Source organism: Oryx dammah, unplaced genomic scaffold (genome assembly GCF_014754425.2).
Source record: "Oryx dammah isolate SB20612 unplaced genomic scaffold, SCBI_Odam_1.1 HiC_scaffold_11, whole genome shotgun sequence".
In the NCBI taxonomy this organism is placed as follows: Eukaryota; Metazoa; Chordata; class Mammalia; order Artiodactyla; family Bovidae; genus Oryx; species Oryx dammah.
In genome coordinates this window covers 43103086-43124666 of record NW_024070195.1, presented here as the reverse complement: position 1 = coordinate 43124666, position 21581 = coordinate 43103086, and the positions used below count along the sequence as shown (strand labels likewise).

General features: G+C 48.0%; 1 protein-coding gene, 1 non-coding gene and 1 pseudogene across 3 annotated transcripts; 2 read left to right on the top strand and 1 right to left on the bottom strand.

The window, feature by feature from the left end:
• Positions 1 to 6538, top strand: part of LOC120869791 — a 46269-nt pseudogene extending 39731 nt beyond the window's left edge.
• A 285-nt stretch (positions 6539 to 6823) lies between these two features.
• KIFC1 (kinesin family member C1) lies at positions 6824 to 21530 on the top strand. Of its 2 annotated transcripts, none has more exons than XM_040249112.1 (11): positions 6824 to 7032; positions 13917 to 14054; positions 14143 to 14236; positions 14756 to 14809; positions 14924 to 14974; positions 15166 to 15563; positions 16229 to 17008; positions 18061 to 18351; positions 18448 to 18521; positions 18636 to 18711; positions 21339 to 21530. In XM_040249112.1, the coding sequence occupies exons 1-11, from the start codon at positions 7021 to 7023 to the stop codon at positions 21381 to 21383; spliced, it is 2013 nt and encodes a 670-aa protein (XP_040105046.1). In that variant the 5' UTR covers positions 6824 to 7020; the 3' UTR covers positions 21384 to 21530. The 2 variants fall into 2 exon arrangements, with proteins under 2 accessions (XP_040105046.1, XP_040105045.1); XM_040249111.1 differs by having other exon boundaries at positions 6850 to 7032; positions 13914 to 14054.
• On the bottom strand, positions 11378 to 11450 carry TRNAG-UCC. The gene has a single exon. It is a non-coding gene; the product is annotated as a tRNA-Gly (tRNA).
• Positions 21531 to 21581: the final 51 nt, after the last annotated feature.

Here is a 21581-nt window from a genome sequence, read left to right as displayed (position 1 = left end):
ACCATCACCATTATATAATTTTGGAACAGTTTTCATCATCACAAAAAGAAACCCATTAGCCGATCACCATTCCTCCCTCCCTTGGTCCCTGGAACCAGTAATCTACTTTCTGTCTCTATGGATTTTCCTCTTTGGGACATTTCATATAAATGGAATCATTCAATATGCGGCCTTTTGTGTCTGCTCCTTTCATTCAGTGTGTTTTCACGGTTCATCCATGTTGTAGCATGTATGAGTACTTTATTTCTCTCTATGGCTGAAGAACAGTCCATTTTATAGATATACTACATTTTATCTGAAGAGTCTTAAGCATTTTTTCATTTGCGTGCTTCTCTGTTTTGTTCTTATCTTTGGGATTTCAACTAGACAACAACACATACAGAAAAAAGGCTGCAAGGCCATACCCAGTGGCTTCCATGGCTAGAAGAATGATTTCTTTTCCTCTAAAATTTCTTTTCTTTCTTTTTTAAAATATAGTTGATTTAAAATGTTTTGTTAGTTACTGTTGTTAAGCAAAGTGATTCAGTTATTACATACATATTGTTTTTTTGTATATTATTTTCAATTATGGTTTATCATAGGCTATTGAATATGGTTCCCTATACAGTAGGACCTTGTTGCTTATCTACTTTATATATAGTAGCTCAACATTCAGAAAACTAAGATCATGGTACCTGGTCCCATCACTTCATGGGAAATGGATGGGGAAACAGTGGAAACAGTGTCAGATTTTATTTTGGGGGGCTCCAAAATCACTGCAGATGGCGATTGCAGCCATGAAATTAAAAGATGCTTACTCCTTGGAAGGAAAGTTATGACCAACCTACATAGCATATTAAAAAGCATAGACATTGCTTTGCCAACAAAGGTCCGTCTAGTCAAGGCTATGGTTTCTTCCAGTGGTCATGTATGGATATGAGAGTTGGACTGTGAAGAAAGCTGAGCGCCGAAGAATTGATGCGTTTGAACTGTGGTGTTGGAGAAGACTCTTGAGAGTCCCTTGGACTGCAAGGAGATCCAACTAGTCCATTCTGAAGGAGATCAGTCCTGGGTGTTCTTTGGGAAGAATGATGCTAAAGCTGAAACTCCAGTACTTTGGCCACCTCATGCAAAGAGTTGACTCATTGGAAAAGACTCTGATGCTGGGAGGGATTGGGGGCAGGAGGAGAAGGGGACGACAGAGGATGAGATGGCTGGATGGCATCACCGACTCGATGGACGTGAATCTGAGTGAACTCCGGGAGTTGGTGATGGACAGGGAGGCCTGGCATGCTGGAATTCATGGGGTCGCAAAGAGTCGGACATGACTGAGCGACTGAACTGAGAGTGGATATGTTGTTTATCTACTTTAGATATAGTAGAGTGGATATGTTGCTCCCAAATTCCTAACTTATTCTCCCCAGCTTTCGCCTTTGGTAACCATAAGGTAACTTCACTGCACACTTTGCCATCTGCGAAGAGGTCTGCAAAGGGTTGGCAGGTGGAAAGAAATCCCTTGGAGAAGCAAGGAAAAGAAGCAGTGGGAGGAGGGGATGTGGAGTTCAGGCATGTGATTTCTAAAACAAGAAATCCTCCTCAGCTTGCAGGAAGGATCTCTGAAGAGGGGGAAAGGACCGCCAAGGGCTGTCCCACTCAGCCTCCTCCTGCGGTACTCAGATGGGACAGACTCTAGCAGGACCAGGTATCACAGGCTTTATCATCCCCCTTGGCCCAACACCAAGGCCTTGGAGAGAACTGACATCTTTATAATATCAAGTCTTTCTCTGTAAGTACAGCATGTATCTTTTCATTAATTTAGAACATCTTCCAATAGGTTTTATCATTTTCTCCACAAAGGGTTTGCATTCCTATTGTTAAATTTATTCCTAAGTTCTTTGTATTTTTGTTCCTATTGCAAATGGTATATTTTTAATTAAAAATTTTATTGCAGTATAACATAAAGTACAAAGTCAGGTGCAGAGCTTGACTCTTAGATATGTATATAGTCATGTAACCAAACAGTATATTTTAAAAGTTACACTTTCTAACTGATGGTTGCTGATGTGAAATGCAAAAATTTTATGTATATATTTTTTCTGTATTTTTTTTGAACTAGAAATCTTACTAAACTCACTTGCCAATTCTACATGAATTTTCTTTTGGGGTTGTTACACACAAAAAAATTCATCTGTAAATACTGATGTTCTTTCTTCTTTTCAATCCCTATATATTTGCTGTCACTGTTTATTGGACTAGCTAAAACTTTCATTATTGCATTGACTAGGATTATTGAGAACAGGTTTCTTTGCCTTTTTTCTCATCTTAAAAGGAAGGCTTTCAATATTTTATTATTATCGTGATGTGTGCTGTTGGATTTTTGAAGATTTTTATCAAGTTATGGTTTTTTCTTCAATATCAATGGATGTTGAATATTTTGATTAAGATAAGTAAACTCTTTCCTCTTTAATGTCCATATCTCTCCTACTCTAACATTTTGTTTTTAAACTTTGATAAATGTCTTTTGATACAAATATCTTCTCAGTTTTCCCTTCTCAGTCCTCTTTCAGTTCAGTTCAGTCGCTCAGTTGTGTCCGACTCTTTGCGACCCCATGGACTGCAGCACAACAGGCCTCCCTGTCCATCACCAACTCCCGGAGTCCACCCAAACTCATGTCCATTGAGTCGGTGATGCCATCCAGCCATCTCATCCTCTGTCGTCCCCTTCTCCTCCCACCTTCAATCTTTCCCAGAATCAGGGTCTTTTCAAATGAGTCAGCTCTTTGCATCAGGTGGCCAAAGTATTGAAGTTTCAGCTTCAAAATCAGTCCTTCCAATGAACAGAGGATTGATCTCCTTTAGGACTGACTGGTTTGATCTCCTTGCAGTTCAAGGGACTCTCAAGAGTCTTCTCCAACACCACAGTTCAAAAGCAGCAATTCTTCAGCACTCAGCTTTCTTTAGACTCCAACTCTTACACCCATACATGACTACTGGAAAAACCATACTTTTGACTAGATGGACCTTTGTTGGCAAAGTAGTCTTTGCTTTTTAATATGCTGTCTAGATTGGTCATAGCTTTTCTTCCAAGGAACAAGTGTCTTTTTTTAATTTCATGGCTGCAGTCATCATCGGCAGTGATTTTGGAGGCCCCCCAAAAAATAAAGTCTCTCATTGTTTCCACTTGCTATGAAGTGATGGGACCAGATGCCATGATCTTCGTTTTCTGAATGTTGAGCTTTAAGCCAACTTTTCACTCTCCTCTTTCACTTTCATCAAGAGGCTCTTTAGTTCCTCTTCACTTTCTGCCATAAGGGCGGTGTCACCTGCATATCTGAGGTTATTGATATTCCTCCTGGCAATCTTGATTTCAACTTGTGCCTCATCCAGGCCAGCATTTTGCATGATGTATTCTGCATATAAGTTAAATAAGCAGGGTGACAATATACAGCCTTGACGTACTCTTTTTCCTATTTGGAACCAGTCTGTTGTTCCATGTCCAGTTCTAACTGTTGCTCCCTGACCTGCATACAGATGTCTCAAGAGGCAGGTCAGGTGGTCTGGTATTCCTATCTCTTTCAGAATTTTCCAGTTTGTTGTGATCCACACAGTCAAAGGCTTTGGCATAGTCAACAAAGCAGAAACAGATGTTGTTTCTGGAATTCTCTTGCTTTTTCAATGATCCAGCAGATGTTGGCAATTTGATCTCTGATTCCTCTGTCTTTTCTAAAACCAGCTTGAACACCTAGAAGTTCACGGTTCATGTATTGCTTGGCTTGGAGAATTTTGAGCATTTCTTTCCTAGCTTGTGAGATGAGTGCAATTGTGTGGTAGTTTGAGCATTCTCTGGCATTGCCTTTCTTTGGGATTGGAATGAAAACTGACCTTTTCCAGTCCTGTGGCCACTGCTGAGTTTTCCAAATTTGCTGGCATATTGAGTGCAGCACTTTCACAGCATCATCTTTCAGGATTTGAAATAGCTCCACTGGAATTCCATCACCTTCACTAGCTTTGTTTGTAGTGATGCTTCCTAAGGCCCACTTGACTTCACATTCCAGGATGTCTGGCTCTAGGTGAGTGATCACACCATCATGATTATCTGGGTCATGAGGATCTTTTCTGTACAGTTCTTCTGTGTATTCTTGCCACCTCTTCTTAATATCTTCTGCTTCTGTTAGGTCCATACCATTTCTGTCCTTTATCGAGCCCATCTTTGCATGAAATGTTCCCTTGGTATCTCTAATTTTCTTGAAGGGATCTCTAGTCTTTCCCATTCTATTGTTTTCCTCTACTTCTTTGCACTGATCACTGAGGAAGGCTTTCTTATCTCTCCTTTCTATCCTTTGGAACTCTGCATTCAAATAGGTATATCTTTCCTTTTCTCCTTTGTTTTTCGCTTCTCTTATTTTCACAGCTATTTGTAAGGCCTCCTCAGACAGCCATTTTACTTTTTTGCATTTGTTTTTCTTGGGGATGGTCTTGATCCCTGTCTCCTCTACAATGTCACGAACTTCTGTCCATAGTTCATCAGGGATCCTATCCTCTTTACCCATCCAGTGTTGGTTTTCTCTGGTTTCCTTCATCACTGCTCACTCTTGAGGCTCCTTCTCCTTGTAGGTTTCCTAGGATTTCAAAGGTTGGGGGATGATGACAGGGTTTGAGACACTGTGTTTCCACACAGTCTGCTCCCCTCCACAAGCACAAGTTTGAATTCAAGTCAAAGCACTGAATTAGAAGATAGGTGGCTTGAATTCCAGTTTGGTGTGTCTCCAATTGCCTTTTCATACTGTTTATGGGATTCTCAAGGCAAGAACAATTAGAACTGGACATGAAACAACAGACTAGTTCCAAATTGAGAAAGGAGTCAGTCAAGGCTGTATGTTGTTGCCCTGTTTATTTAACTCATATGCAGAGTACATCAAGTGAAACACTGGGCTGGATGAAGCACAAGCTGGAATCAAGATTGCCAGGAGAAATATCAATAACCCCAGGTATGCAGATGACACCACCCTTATGGCAGAAAGTGAAGAACTAAAGAGCCTCTTGATGAAAGTGAAAGAGGAGAGTGAAAAACCTGGCTTAAAACTCAACATTTGGAAAACTAAGATCATGGCATCTGGTCCCATTACTTCATGGTAAACAGATGGGGAAACAATGGAAACAGTGAGAGACTTTATTTTGGGGGGCTCCAAAATCACTGCAGATGGTGACTGCATCCATGAAACTAAAAGACACTTGCTCCTTGGAAGAAAAGCTATGATCAAACTAGACAGCATATTAAAAAGCAGAAGCATTACTTTGCCAACAAAAGTCCATCTAGTCAAAGCTATGATTTTTTCAGTAGTCATGTGTGGATATAAGAGTGGGACTCTAAAGAAAGCTGAGTGCTGAAGAATTGCTGCTTTTGAACTGTGGTGTTGGAGAAGACTCTTGAGAGTCCCTTGGACTGCAAGGAGATCCAACCAGTCCATCCTAAAGGAAATCAGTCCTGAATATTCATTCAGGGAGGAGTGAAGAGGAAACTCCAGTACTTTGGTCACCTGATGCGAAGAACTGACTCATTGGAAAAGACTCTGATGCTGGGAAAGACTGAAGGTGGGAGGAGAAGGGGACGACAGAGGATAAGACAGTTGGATAGCATCACCCACTCGATGGACATGAGTTGGAGTAAGCTCTGAGAGTTGGTTATGGACAGGGAAGCCTGGCTGCTGCAGTCCATGGGGTCGCAAAGAGTCAGACACAACCGGGGGACTGAACTGAACTGTGTCTCCAATTATGCATAAGACAAATCCCTTAGGAATCCGCTTTCAGTCTCATAAATAAAATACCTGCCCTGCCTATCCCCGGGATGTAGGGGGTGGTAGAAACACTGCAAATTATTCACAGGTCAGGGGTTGTTGCTGTTACTAAGAATATTAGAAGTATTTTGAGATAAGCGATATACCTTGCATTTTGAAGCTAGTGGAATCTAGATTCAATCACACTTCCTATCAGCAGTGTGATTCGTTACTTGTGCACTTGTCAACTTAACCTTTCTGAGCCTGTCTCCTTTTTCTGGTTTGCGGATAAGAAATGGAAAGCACTTGACATATTTATCTGAAAAGCATTAAAGTACTCCATAAACGGAAGCAGTAAATCCTCCGTGGGTTCTAGCCTCGGAAACACTCAAGTCAGTTCTCCAGCACCAGTAACAGCGCCCAGGTACACAGAGGAGGTAAGATGAAAAGGGTGACCGCAGAGAAAAATCCTCCTCCTCTGTACCTGGAATCCCCACCGTCGGGCTTCCATGCAGCGGCCAGCAGTACTTAAGGTCCTTAAATATGGTGAGAAACGCCAAAGAGACCGGGGAAATGAGCAGAATCATTCACTCTGACAACAGCAAGCGGGATCCGGCTTCGGGGATCAGTTCTCAGCGGCGCGGGGGACGTCGCGCACCAGCCGCAACGCCAGCGATCCAGTTTTTGGCTCGCGAACGCGTTGCCTACGGCCGCCGCCGCTAGGAGGCGCTGGTCCGGCCCCCCTCAGCCCTCACAGGTACTTCTGCGCAGGCGCGCCTCCCTGAGCCGGCGTCCCCGCCCCCACACGAGTTACGCTCGGGCGGCGCATTCCTGGCCATTTCTGACGCTGCGAGCGGCGGCCGGGAGCTGAGCGGAAGCGCCGCGCGTCCCGCTGAAGGAGGGGTGGGGAGAGGAAAGAAGTGGTGCCGGAAGTGGGGCTCAGTCGCCTGCCGCGGCGGGCGGGGGGAGCAGGAAGGAGGCGGTGGCGGCAAGGCGGGGTGTGGCCTCGGGAGGCGGCGGGCGCTGCGATTGGCTCTGGGTTGTGGCGACGGCGACGATTGGCCCCTGCAGGCCGAGCGAGGTGAGCCCGGGTGGCGGCCGTTGAAATTCAAAAGTGGCGAGTGTGGCAGCGCAGGGGCCGGCAGCGCAGGGCTCCGGAGCGCGCGTACTCCGTGTCGCGAGCGCGCGAGAGAACGCGGGTCCCCAGAGCCCCGGCTCGGTGTCCTTTTCACCGCGCTTTCCCGGCGTGAGTGGCCCCGAGCCGGACATGGAGCCGCAGGTGAGTGGCGGGCGGCGCGGGGACGACAGCCGGCTGCCGCACCCCTCAGCGCTGACCGGCCGGAGGCCTGGGTCCGGGCGGCGGGGCCCAGATCCGCGTGGCCAGCTCCTTGGGAGTGATGCGGAGTGGAGCGCGGAGAAGGCAGGCAGCGGCCCCGGGAGGCGGGGGCACGTCGGCCTGCCTTCTTGCAGCTTCAGGAAGCCCCCAGCACCCTTCCTCACTTTCATGTATCCAGGATTTCCCGTTTCGAATCTTCAGGCTTGTCTGAACACGTTCCCTCCCGTTCATTCAGTGTGAGTTCCGAGATGGCCTCTAGCCCTGGGGAAACGGTGACTGAAGCCGAATCCCTGCTAATGCCTTTTCGTGTCCTCCCTCTCTTTGCAGCCGCTTGGGGGCATCGGAAGGGAAGAGGGGTGGAGTACTACTCTGAACCGAAGGACTTTGCATTCTCTCTCCTTCCCCAGGTTTTGCAGAGATCTCTGCTCAGTGGGACCGGTTAACTTAATGTCTTGTCTCATCAGTGCCCTGCGGCACCCCACGCCCTCCTGCAGCCTCTTCCCTCCTGCGGAGAGAAGTGTGTTTGTGACAGTGAGAGTGGGTTGACTTCTGGTGCCAGAAAAGGGCTCCTGCCAGAATTCTCTGTTTACTAGTGTTTGACATTCAGATTTACCTAAAGTCAAGTTGCTACAAAGAGATAGTTTTTGTATCCTGCCAGCCAGAGAGTGGAGCAGTGTGTTGTGACAGTGAAAAAGAATAGAAGCCTTCTCATATTTATTCATCACATATTTACCAGGCACCTAATGATGTGCTTGGGATGCAGCAGAGATCCCTGTCGTCATGGAGCTGCCATTCTTTGGGGAGACAGACAATATGTGATAAGTAAATCGTCTAATGCTGTTAAGGTTTTAAGGGCTATCGAGAAAAGGAAAAGTTTGAGTAGGTTAAGAGGGGAAGGGGGGAGGCCAGCTGGCAAGATAGACAATTAAATTGGGTGGTCTTAGTAAGCTCCCAATGCAGAAGGTGAGAGGTGAATAAAGACTTGGAGGAAGTGAGGGAAACAGGCAAGGGGTTATTAAGATCATTCCAGGCAGAGGGAATCCCCTAGAGCAAAGTCCCTAGAGTTGTATAGCAAAGCTGGATTGAAATGAGCAAGAGGGAATGTTGTGGTAAGGGAAGTCGGATAACAGACTTCTTGCACAGGCCACTGTGAAGACTGGTTTTTTTCTCTGAGTGAGGTGGAGAATCACTGGATGGTTTTAGGCAAAGAGAGACAAGATCTGTCTTACATTTTAAGAGGACCATTCTAGCAGCTGCATTGAGATTAGCCTGTAAAGGATCAAGGATAGAAACAAGGAGAGCTGTTAGGAATGGGGCAGGTTTTCTCAGATTTCAATATTATTGACATTTTATTGGGGGTGGAGGGCTGTCCTTATACATTGGCTGATGTTTAGCAGCATTCCTGGCTTCTACCCATTAGGTGACCAACCCCCACCTAATCATGCCAGTCAAAGTGTCTCCAGACATTGTCACACATCTCCTGGGGATAAAGTCATCCCTAGCTGAGAACCAGTGGAGTGTGATAATCCAGGTGAGAGATGATGGCGATTTGACTCATGGGAGTGGCAGGGGAAGTGGTAACAAGTGGTCCGATTCTGGATCTATTTGGAAGATAGAGTTGGTCACATTTGCTGACATTAGACTTTGTGGTATATAAGAGAATGAGAGGACTTTAGATGTATTTGCTTGAGCAGCTGAAAGAGGGAGTTACATCAGTTGAGATGGAGGAAGCTGCAAGGTTGAAAGGATTAGATGTCAGGTGGTCAGAGTTTGGCATGTTTACTAGGATTCCAAGTGGTGACATTGAGAAGGCAGTGTGACTTCAGAGTCAAAATCTGGGTTGGAGGTGTAAGCTTGGGAGTTGGCAGCATATGAGTGGTGTGCAAAGCCGTAGGAGTGGCCTAGAACATAGAGATTAGAAAGACCACTGATAAAATTTGGGGAGATGAAGAGATCTACCAGAAAGGTAGGAAAACCAGGAGAGGATGGTCTCCCGGGAGCTAAGTGAACTTAGTAAGAGGGAGTGATCAACACAGGGTGACTTGTGGCCTTGAGAGCAGTTTTGGTGGAATGGTAGGATTGAAATCCTGATTGGGTTTAGGAGACAAAAACTCTTTGGTTGGAAGCAGTAACAGCGTGTGTTGTATACTGACTGGAAGGATCCAGGAGAAAGGGGAAGTGATGGTGTGGAGAAGGAAGGATTGCCTGGGTGCTCTTGAGTGGGTGAGGGGCAGGAGCAGACGTGCACATGGGTAAGTTAGCAGTAGGGTGCCCATCTCTGAACCTGGGAAGTGGTATAGGAGGGATCAATGAAAATCTGCTTTTATGTTGTGGAAGGTGACATTATGGAAGGAGCTTATCGTGTAAAGTTGGGAGAAAATTAAATACTGTGCTCTTTGGAGTTGTCCTGAGTAAACAAACCTTTGAACACATTTTCTGAACCCACACAAATTCCAAGGAGGTAGGTCTTTCGGTGATCCACTATATTAGTGTAGGGAGAACATTGGGCATGGCTGATTAAGAAATTGAAAGTTTGACCTTGAAATACTGAAAAGAAAAATTTAATTTTCATACTACACTTAATTAAAAATTAAAATCAGTATTCTTTATGCAAAATTCTGCAAGTGGCAGGAAAAAGAGAATGCAACCTCTTTTTTTTCGTTTTTATTTGTATATGAGCCAGTAGTTTGAATCCTTGCTGGTGGACGGGCTTCCCTCATAGCTCAGTTGGTAAGAATCCACCTGCATTGCAGGAGACCCTGATTTGATTTCCTGGGTCAGGAAGATCTGCTGGAGAAAGGATAGGCTATCCACTCCAGTATTTTGGGGCTTCTGTTGTGGCTCAGCTGGTAAAGAATCCGCCTGCAATGTGGGAGACCTGGGTTAGATCCCTGGGTTGGGAAGATGCCCCGGAGAAGGGAAAGGCTATCCACTCCAGTATTCTGGCCTGGAGAATTCCGTGGACTGTATAGTCCATGGGGTCACAAAGAATCAGACACAACTGAGCCACTTTCACTGCTGGTGGCTATCTAATTTCATTCCTTTAAAACTGTATTGAGTCCTACCATATAGCAGACATTATGCTAGACACTCTGGTTCTGTAGCTGTAAACAGAACAGACATATTCTTGTGATGCTCACAGTCTAATGTAAGGAAAGATAATAAACCAATAAACTTAAAATTAAACAAAAAAAAAACCAGGATATCAGATTGTTTCAGAGTTTTCTCTGAGCATCCTTGAACCTCTTTGTATCACAGGTAGTTCAACCTCACTTTCCTGAAGTTAAACTTAGCATTTCTTAAAAATTAGCCTTCACGTACTCTTAGATCTCTTCGTGTTACTTCTCACAACTGCATGTGAATCAACAATATTTAAAAACGAGAAGTTTTACTGAAAAACAAGCACAGCTTTTCCTCCTGTGATCTTGGGAAGCAGGGCGGGCTTCTTGGAGTCGGCCAGACTCCGTCTCCTTCATTGCCTGCTCTGCTCCCCGACCCCATGCTACCTCTCCTTAGCCCTCAGACTCTTAGAATATCCCCTCTCAACTGAGTTCCTCAGGAATTAAGCTCTAATGCCCTAAGGCATCTTTGTATCTAATGAATTAACTTCTCTGTGTAGTTGTTAGAATGGTAAGAGCTGTTTACATTCTTAGGAGAATTGAGAAGACAGTTCATCTTCTGTAGAGCTTTCTCTTGTACCCCAGTTTGGAAAGGCTGCCCTGGAAAGTACTATGGGCAGGCAGGGACTTTACATTCGTTACTCTTGCCCCAGGGCCTAGAACAGCATCTGGTCCAGAGTATCATTCAACAAACCTAGTGGGACAGACCCATGATGAATGGATGGATGAGGGAATGATGCCATCCCTCTGCTGTGATAACCCTCATCTTCTGTTTCCATTCATTCTTTGCACTGGACACGGTTTGCTTAAAAGAAAAAAACTTTAAAAATATGCCTTAGTTTATCTTTTTTTTTGTATAATTGTATTTATTTATTTAGTTTTGGCCGTTCTGGGTCTTTGTTGCTGCTCGGGTTTTTTTCCAGTGGTGTGTGGGGGCTCTTATTGTGGTGGCTTCTCTTGTGGCGCTCAGGCTCTAGAGCGCAGGCTCAATAGCTGCGGCTCATGGGCTCAGTTGCTTCGCAGCTTGTGAGAGCCTGCCAGACCAGGGACGGAACCTGTGTCCCCCACACTGGCAGGCGGGCTCTTCACCACTGAGCCCCCAGGGAAGCCCCTAACCCTTTTTAATGTCTTTATTCTTTGGCTGCACTGTGCAATATGCAGCATCATAGTTCCCTGACCAGGGATCGAACCTGAGCCCCCTGCAGTGGAAGCACGGAGTCTTAACCACTGGACCACCAGGGAAATCCACAGTTCACTTTTTTAGTACAAATTGCATCATGCTGTTCTCACTAAAAATGTCAGAGTCCTCTTGCTTTCAGTAGACCCCAGACTCCATGCTGGCATCCCAGCTGCTTCAGTCTTTCCCTCCTGCCTCTACCCTCCTCTGCCCACTTTCTCTGCATATCCCTGTGTTCAGCTGAAAAGAATAATCTGTCATTCTTTGCACATCCCTCTCCTTTCTGCCTAGAATGCTCCTCCTTGGCCCAAGCCCATCAAGCCAACTCTTTCTCATCCTCAAGGCTCAGCCTAAAACTACTTTGTAGGATTGTGTCTAACGCTCTCCCCATCTAAACTGGATGCCCACTCCCTCCTTCGGGATCCTTTTCTGATAGCACTCAGTAAGATTTAATCATCTCTTTATGTTTTACTTGCCTATTGTCCTGTGGCCATCCTGAGGACAGGGACCACGCCCGTTACTCCAGAATCCAGATCATTTCCTGGCATGTAATAAGCATTTTAATATCAATAACCTCAGATATGCAGATGACACCACCCTTGTGGCAGAAAGTGAAGAGGAACTAAAAAGCCTCTTGATGAAAGTGAAAGAAGAGAGTGAAAAAGTTGGCTTAAAGCTCAGCATTCAGAAAACGAAGATCATGGCATCCACTCCCATCACTTCATGAGAAATAGATGGGGAAACAGTGGAAACAGTGTCAGACTTTATTTTTTTGGGCTCCAGAATCACTGCAGATGGTGACTGCAGCCATGAAATTAAAAGACGCTTACTCCTTGGAAGAAAAGTTATGACCAACCTAGATAGCATATTCAAAAGCAGAGACATTACTTTGCCAATAAAGGTCCGCCTAGTCAAGGCTATGGTTTTTCTAGTGGTCATGTATGGATGTGAGAGTTGGACTGTGAAGAAAGCTGAGTGCCAAAGAATTGATGCTTTTGAACTGTGGTGTTGGGGAAGACTCCTGAGAGTCCCTTGGACTGCAAGGAGATCCACCCAGTCCATTCTGAAGGAGATCAGTCCTGGGTGTTCTTTGGAAAGAATGATGCTAAAGCTGAAACTCCAGTACTTTGGCCACCTCATGCGAAGAGTTGACTCATTGGAAAAGACTCTGATGCTGGGAGGGATTGGGGGCAGGCGGAGAAGGGGATGACAGAGGATGAGATGGCTAGATGGCATCACCGACTCGATGGATGTGAGTTTGAGTGAACTCTGGGAGTTGGTGATGGACAGGGAGGCCTGGCGCGCTGCGATTCACGGGGTCACAAAGAGTCAGACATGACTGAGCTACTGAACTGAACTGAATAGGCATTTTGTAAATATTGAATGAATGAAGTAAACTGAAGGGCAGAGAGAAACTGGCCTTGGAATTAACAGTTATCCATAGTGAAAATCAGAAATTGATCTATCCGTGGTGCTTTCCTGAGGGGGGATAAGAGGAGGGTGACCATGTGTCCCAGTTTGCATAGGAGTGACCTGGTTTTAGCATTGAGAGTCCTGTGTCCCAAGAAACACCTCAGTCCTTGGCAAACCAGGATGGTTGGTCTCCCAAGGCAGGAGTAAGCAGAGGTTGGAAGCGATCCAGACCTTGAGTGGGCTACTCAGAGGAGAGGCTCTTCCTTTCCCTTACCCCCACTGCATCCCTGTCCTTGGTGCTCTCCAAACTGGTCATGCTGCCACTTTCTTATCTTCCCCTTGCCAGTCAGCCTACTTCTGCCTCATTATTATTATTTATAATAATGTCTTTCATAGATTTTTTTACATGCCTGATCAGAAATTGTATCTGACTCTCCATGCATGCAGGGCCCAAACCTAAACTCCATAGCATGGCATCAATGCCCTACGAGACTGAGTGGTCCAGTGGTTAAAAACACAGCCTCCAGAACCAGACTGTCTAGCTTCTAACTCCACCTCTGCCTTTTATTCATCAGTGACCTTAGACCAGCTCTTTTACTTCCCAGAGCCTTCCTTCCCTCATCTGCAAGATGGGGCTAATAATAGCACCTCCTGGGTGGGCTGCCGTGAGGTTTAAGTCAGTTGATACAGGTAAAACGTTTGAAAGTGTTCCCAATAAATGTTACCTACTCCTCCCACCCAGCCTTCAGCCTGGTCTCTTTTCTGAGTCACTCTCAGCTCTCACTGAAAGAGTTTATCCGTTTCTCAGCCATGCCATGTGCCAGCCAAGTTTTGGCCTTCCAAAAGGAGGGTTTCTTCGCCACTTGTTTAGGTCCTCCCCTTAAAGTTAGCTAAAGTCCAGCATGTGTGTGTCCGTCCTCTCCCTTAGGGACTGTGTCATGTCCCACCTCCCTCCATGGTTTTTGGCTGGCACCTCATCTGAGAGCCCCAGCGTGTGGCCCCAGGGGTACTGAGTTAATGCTTGTTGGAGATGAGGTTGACAGTCAGGCTCGGGGGCCATAAAGGGGAACTCCTGGGACATCAGGGTGTGGTCTGAAGGGCCTCTCTCTTCCCAGCAGAGGTCCCCGTTGTTGGAAGTGAAGGGGAACGTAGAGCTGAAGAGACCCCTAGCCAAGGCTGCTTCCCGGCTGCCTCTCTCGGGACGCAGGCTGAAGAGGGGGCCCGACCAGATGGAGGAAGCCTTGGAGCCGGAGAAGGTGAGCTAGGTTTGGAGATCCATGGACGTGTGTGTGAAACCATCACAGACGGAGCTGTGGACCCCACCCGACCCTTGTCTTTCCCCAGAAAAGAACACGAGGCCTGGGCACCAGAGTGAGCACGACCCACCCCAGAGCAGCAGCCCTCAGCTCCGCGCCACAGATGCAAGGCCAGACCGCAGGTGGGCTCCAGGGCTGGAGAGAGAGCCGGCCCACAGCTCTCTTCAGCTCATGTCTGTCTTTGTCTTTTCTTTTAATCGTAGCTGATTTTGAATAGGTAACATGCTCCACTGGTTTCAAAGTCCCAAAGGCACAGGAGTTCTTATGCAGTAAGAAGCCTCCCTCCTGCCTCTGTTCCCCAGCCACCCAGCCCCCTCTCTGGGGGCAGCTGCGAGTCCTTCCAGGGGTGTTCTGTGGGTCTGCAAGTAGGTACGGGCATGCTCCCCAGTGTGTTTTACACACACACTAGCATACTTCACACATTGTTCGCCGCTCCCCACCCTGCTCTTTTCGCTTGTCTTGGTCCAACTTCTTTCTTGGCATGTTGGTCCTAGGAAGGATATCTTTAGGAGTTGGTCAGATTTAGAGGAAGAGGAAGGTTATCTTATTTTTAATCTGAAAAAGCAACTCCTCTGTCCTAGGATACACTCTTATCCCTGTGAGTCATGACTCTGCTTTTCCTCTCCCCTGTCTCCCAACAGTGCCCAAAGCTCCCAGGAAGCCAGCACCCCGATGTTCCATGGCTGTTGCCGCAGGTAATAATAGTGTCTGAGAGCCAGGGCTGAGAAGGGGTTGAGGTGAAGGGAGGCGGGTAGAGGTGGAGGGACCCTGGTGTTATCACCCCTGATGCTACCTTCCTGGTTCTCTAGTGCTAAAGACTCAGAAGCCTGGTCCTGTTGTTCCCACCCAGAAGCCTGGAAGTAGGTGACAAATAAGATCTTGGGTGAGAGGCTGGGCTGGGGAGAGGAGGTGGTGAGTGCCAGAGAAGTCCTTTTGGTCCTTTCCCTACCTGAAGGAGGAGACGGAGCCTCAGGTGTGGAGGCCCTAAGGTGAGGAGGGAGGAGGGAGACAAAGCTAGGGCTGCCCTGACCTTTGTCTGTGTCCATCTTAGTGACAGCTGCACCTCCCATGGTGGGAGGGAAGAAACCCAAACGTCCGGCCTGGGACTTAAAGGGGCAGTTATGTGACCTCAACGCAGAGCTGAAATGCTGCCGTGAGAGGAAGCAGGTGCTGGACCAGGAGAACCAGCAGCTTCGGGACCAGCTCCAGGAGGCCCAGCAACAGGCCTTGGCCCTGAGGGCAGAGCGCAGGACCCTGGAAGAGGAGCTGACCAGGGTGCGGGCCCAGGCTGAGCAGGGCCAGCGGGAGCTGGGGAACCTGAGTGCCCGCGTCCTGGAGCTGGAAGAGCGGCTGGGCACGCAGGAGGGCTTAGTGCAAGAGCTCCAGAAGGAGCAGCTGAGATTGCAGGAGGAGCGCACGGGACTGGCTGCCCGGCTGGGAGAGCAGGAGGTGAGGGCTGGCTTCTCCTCTAACGCCACCCTTCTCTCTAGGTAGCCCAGAAGTCACCTGGGGCTTTGAAGTCCTGAGCGCCTCTGTCCAGCAGCACCGTCCCCTACCCTGCTCCCTGCTCGCCCCCGCTCTGTGCACTTCTGACTGTCTTGCTTCCTGCCCCACTTCACCCCATTCTGACTTTCTATAACCCTCCCCTCTCCCATCTGCGTCTCTTCTACGTCTCCACCTCTTTTGTTTCTGTCCATCTTCACTGATAAAGGTCCCCATGCATTCTCTCTCCTGCTTGTCATCCATTTGGCTCCTTGGTGAGCACCAACTAGAATGAGTTACTTGCAGTTTCTCAAATGACTCGATTCTCAATTCAGGGCATTTGGCATGTGCACATCCCTCTTTGTGGAATATTCTCTCTGCACCCCATCCTTTCTTGGTTTACTCCCACGCTTTGGGGTGTCAGCCTAGATATCCTCTTCCTTGTGCCCTTTCTGGTGCTCCATGTACTCCTTATTCTAATACTACGATTAACATTCACTTATCTCTTCTTTACCAGACTCTGAAGTCCTTGGGGTCAGGGGCCAGCCCACCTCCCACCCCCAGTCCCATCATGAAACTTCTTACTCTTGGTTGCTGGGTCTCACCATCCATGTCTGTTCTGTTCTGGACAGAGGAGGCTGCAGACCTCAGAAGCTTCTCTGTCGGACAGCCAGGAAGAGGTGGCATCTCTGCGCCAGGAGGCTGCAGCCCGGGAGGCCATACTGGCTGAGAGGGAAGACCGTCTCCACGGGCTCGAGATGGAGCGCCGGAGGTTACACAACCAACTGCAGGAGCTCAAAGGCAACATCCGTGTGTTCTGCCGGGTCCGACCCGTCCTTCCAGGGGAGTCAACCCCATCCCCTGGCTTCCTCCAGTTTCCCTTTGGCCCCTGTGGACCCTCTGATCCTCCAACCCGCCTCAGCCTCTCCCGGTCTGACGAGCGGCGTGGGACCCTGAGTGGGGCGCCAGCTGGCCCTACCCGCCATGACTTCTCCTTTGACCGAGTGTTCCCACCAGGGAGTAGACAGGATGAAGTGTTTGAGGAGATTTCCATGCTTGTCCAGTCAGCCCTGGATGGCTATCCAGTGTGCATCTTTGCTTATGGCCAGACAGGCAGTGGCAAGACCTTCACCATGGAGGGTGGGCCTGGAGGAGACCCCCAGATGGAGGGGCTTATCCCTCGGGCCCTGCGACACCTCTTTTCTGTGGCCCAGGAGCTAAGTGGCCAGGGCTGGACCTACAGCTTTGTGGCAAGTTACGTAGAGATCTACAATGAGACTGTCCGAGACCTGCTGGCCACTGGGACCCGGAAGGGCCAGGGGGGTGAGTGTGAGATTCGCCGGGCAGGGCCAGGCAGCGAGGAGCTCACTGTCACCAACGCGCGCTATGTTCCGGTCTCCTGTGAGAGGGAGGTAAGTGCTGAGGGTCACTAGGCCTGGCCATGGGGTCAGAGGGCTGGGGCGCAGGCAGAGTGATGCAGGACGGAGGTTGGGGGAGCGGGCCAGGATGAGGAAGGGCGAGTGGCGACGGTAGATCAGACATTTGGCTTTGGCTGGCGGGCTGTGAGGTGCGTCCACCTTCACGGAACCAAGGCGTGGAGAGCAGTGGCGTGCCTCCTGAGGCAGGCGACCCTGGGCCCCGCATGGTGACCTCAGGCTCATCTCCGCCCATGCTGCTTGTTTGGTTCAGGACATCCCTGCCGGCCTCTGGGCTTTTCCTCAGCCTGCTCATCACACCCTTGGATCGGGGCTTTGTACCTCCTCTCTCCATTGCCTGACATGGTCTTACCTTCCTTTCCCAGCAGGGCTGGATTGCTCCCTCACCACCTTAAAGATTTTAAGGTGTTGAGGCCATCCCTGACCATCTTTTTTTTTTTTTTTTTTAACTTTTGGCTGCACTGCATGACTTATGGGATCTCAGTTCCCCAACCAGGGATTGAACCTGTGCCCTGGCAGTGAAAGCGCCAAGTCCTAACCACTGGACGGTCAGGAAATTACTGCTGGTTATCCTTTCTAAAATTGCAACCCTCACCATCACACACTGCTTTTCTATTTTTAATTCCTTGATACTCTCAGATACACTGTGTATTTTAATTATTTAGTCTTTTGCTGGCTAGAAAAAAGCACCAAGAAGGCAGGTGCTGGGTCTTGCTTATTGCCATATCTGACCTGTGGGTTCCCAAGTGGTTCGGTGGGTAAAGAATCTGCCTGCAGTGCAGAAGACATAGGAGACGAGGGTTTGCTCCTTGGGGTGGGAAGATCCCCTGGAGGAGGGCACGGCAACCCACTCCAGTGTTCTCGCCTGGAGAATCCCATGGACAGAGGAGCCTGGCGGGCTACAGTCCACAGGTTGCAAAGGGTCGGACTTGACTGAAGCAACTGAGCACGCAGGCATGCATGCACACCTGACCTGGGTACGTGCTCACCACTGCCTGACTGCACCTCTTGCTGCGCCCCGTCCCCAGGTGGAGGCCCTGCTCCATCTAGCCCGCCAGAACCGGGCTGTGGCCCGCACAGCCCAGAATGAGCGCTCATCGCGTAGTCACAGCGTGTTCCAGCTGCAGATCTCTGGGGAGCATGCTGGCCGAGGCCTGCAGTGTGCGGCCCCCCTCAGCCTGGTGGACTTGGCTGGGAGTGAGCGGCTAGACCCTGGCTTAGCACTTGGCCCTGGGGAGCGGGAACGCCTTCGGGAAACGCAGGCCATTAACAGCAGCCTGTCCACGCTGGGGCTGGTCATCATGGCCTTGAGCAACAAGGTAGGAATGGGGGTGGTGGCAGGTGGGCCCTGGGAAGCAGCTGGTGCTGGCTGTCCCCAGCCCTGTCCTAACCGCCCGTCCCTCTCCACCCTGTAGGAGTCCCACGTGCCTTACCGGAACAGTAAGCTCACCTACCTGTTGCAGAACTCTCTGGGTGGCAGTGCCAAGATGTGAGCAGAAGGGGAGGGCTGGGAACCACCGTGTCAGGGTCAGGGTGGGGGCAGTGACGTAATGGAGACCTGGACACTGATTCTGGGGTTTGCCCCCCTCTGCTCTGTCCACAGGCTCATGTTTGTGAACATTTCTCCCCTAGAAGAGAATGCCTCCGAGTCCCTCAACTCCCTGCGCTTCGCCTCCAAGGTGCGGTCACTAGCAGCCTGGTCCCCGCCAGGCTTCCTGCTGACTGTAGGCGTCTGCACACTGGTCCTTGGGGCCAGCTGCACGTGCATCCTGAAAGGATGTACATTTGCCAGGCATTTAACTATTGACTTCTGGGGGGATGGAATTAAGTTTTTAAAACTAGGTGGTTGAAAGGTCAAAACTATGTAGAAGGCTGTATACAAGTGAAATTTAACCTCCGCCCCGCCCACCACATTCTCCCCACTGTCCTAGTAGTTGTTCTCATGTTTTATCCTTTTACTTCTCCTCTCAGTGTTTCTTTTTGCAAATACAAGCAATATGCATGGAATTTCCCTCTTTCTTACAGAAGACATCTCTTCCCTTCTCTTTCATGTATTATATGTTGTTCTGCCCTTTTTTTATTGTTTTTGATTGACAAAACAGCCTTAAGGATGGGGCGGTGGCCAGGGAGAGTGGGGGGAAAAGAAAAAAATCAGACAGCCCTAGGATGATTCCCCACCAGCACACAGAGATCATCCCATTATTTTTACATTTGCCTAGGACTCCACTGTGTGGATGCACCAAAGTTTATCCACCAGTTCCCTCTACTGGACACTTGGATTCTTTCCACCCTTTTACTATTACACACAAGGCTATGTTGACTAACCCTGTACATATCATTCTGTATTTGCTTGGTTACATCTAACTATCCAGAGAGAGATTCTTTGAAATGGAATTCCTGGATCAAAGACATACAGGTTTTTCAGGCTATTCCAAATACACAGCGTGAATTCAGGCTCCAGTCCCCACAAGGGTCAGCTGTGTTCAGGCTATGAATTCTCTAAGAAACTTAAGCTCCCTCTACAAGAGTTAAGTCAGGAAGTTTCTTTACAGACTGCCTTGGAGAGTAATATATTCCTCTGATAACTCATTTTCCTGAGGATACAGCCTTGAGATGCTTTCTGGCTTTGCTCAGGGCCTCGGATTGCAGGTGTTCTTTTGCACTCTTGCTGCTGTGGAAGTAATCAGCCACCTTAGCGCCCTGCCGTGGTCTTCTGCTTTAATCAGGATTTCCCTTGCTACCTTACAAGTTCAATTAAAGTTCTACCAACATCATTAATACCCCAAAACATGAACTCTTTGATCCTTTAATACCCAGTTTATGTTAAATTTCCCGATTGTCTCAAATGCCTTTTATACATTAGGATTTGTTCCATTCGGGATCAAAGCAAGGACCACCCTTTTAATTTCGTTGAAATGGTTTTTTGAGTTTCTTTTAATCTGTAATAATCTCACCCCCACATTTTTTGTTGAAGTGGGGTGATTTGTCCTATAGAATATATCATATTCTAGATTTTGGCTGTTGCTTCCTCTTTCCTCCACAATTTTTGTTTTCTTGTAATTAGGTTTGGAGGCTTGATTTGAATCAGATTCTAATTTCTTGGCAAGAAAATGGTATGATACATTTTATTGCATCATATCAGGAGGCACCTAGTATTGAGTTGTTCCATTTTTTCCCCCTCCCCCTAGTTGTTTCACCTTTAATGATATAAAAATTGATCATTGCATTTGGGTATTGTCAGCCCAATCTGTCCATTTAAAAACTCCCTTCAGCTTTCTCCCCTAATGATTTTATCAGCGACGCTATCTAGATCTATTGTTTGTTGTTGTTTAGTCACTAAGTCATGTCCAACTCTGTAGTGCACCCGGCTCCTCTGTCCATGACAAGGACAAGGATTTTCCGGACAAGAATATTGAAGTGGGTTGCATGTCCTTCTGCAGGGGATCTTCCCAGTTCGGTGATCGACCCCACCTCTCCTGCGCTGGCAGGCAGTTCTGTGCCACTGAGCTGCCAGGGGAGCCCCAGATCTCTTATTCAGTTCAGTCACGTCTGACTCTTTGTGACCCCATGGATCGCAGCACGTCAGGCCTCCGTGATTTTCTAATTTTTTCAGCTGTTCTACATTTATTAATCACAATTCTTGAGAACTCTCCCTTGTCATCTATTTGGTTATTCTGAAATTCAATCCATATAGGTAAGATGGGATAAATGCTATATTCTTCATCAATTTTCACTATAAGTTGGTATCCTGGCAACTTCCAAAGGTGACCAGTGAGTTTTTACCCAGGAGGTAACATCTTACTTGTACTTTTGGTATATATCGTTTGAAGTCATTATTTTTTCTGATGCTCAAATTGCCCGCCTTTGGCCAGTGGAAGCTCCAACTTGGCTCCTGTGCCCTTTAGACAAGTTCCCAGTACTTTCTCCAGATTCATCTTGTACATTTCCTGCCCTAGACTGAAGATCATTAATTTTCTAAGGAGCTTTGGTTCCTACGTTTATGATGACGTGTTATCTAGCTTATTGAGCACTAGTGCTGGGAGGGCTTTGGGGGTGTCTAGAAGAAGTGCCTCTCTCTGCTCCTGTGAGGGGCTTCTGTCCCTTCTCTGGCCTTTCCTCCTCTTCCAGATCTAGTGTGGTGAGTGGGCGCTGGAGAACTGAGACCAGCCTGAACCTGCTTTCAGAGCCCTTATTTCAGGACTCTGAGGGCAGCCCTAACACTGAGGGTTCAGAGGTGATTTGGGGAAAACTTTTGGTTGCTCTGAAAATTTTTTTATCCTGTTTTGTCTAAATCCCCTGCCTGCAGGTGAACCAGTGTGTTATTGGCACAGCCCAGGCCAACAAGAAATGAAGATGGATCTAGATTGTGTGTGTGTATGTGTGAGATACACGGGGGGGTGGGGTGGTGGTGGGAGTGGGCGCTGATACCTGGGCCTATCAAATAAAGAAGAGAATTTTTTGTTGTTTTTAAATAAAGGTTTTATTAGCGGTTGTCCAATAAGGGGGGAGCTGTGGCTCTTCCATTCTGCCAAACGTCTGTGTTTCACGG

Coding starts and splice junctions, on each gene's coding strand:
- KIFC1 (XM_040249111.1), top strand. Junction 17,009..18,060: donor CGGTCTCCTGTGAGAGGGAG/GTAAGTGCTGAG, acceptor CCCCGTCCCCAG/GTGGAGGCCCTGCTCCATCT. Junction 18,352..18,447: donor TCATGGCCTTGAGCAACAAG/GTAGGAATGGGG, acceptor TCCACCCTGTAG/GAGTCCCACGTGCCTTACCG.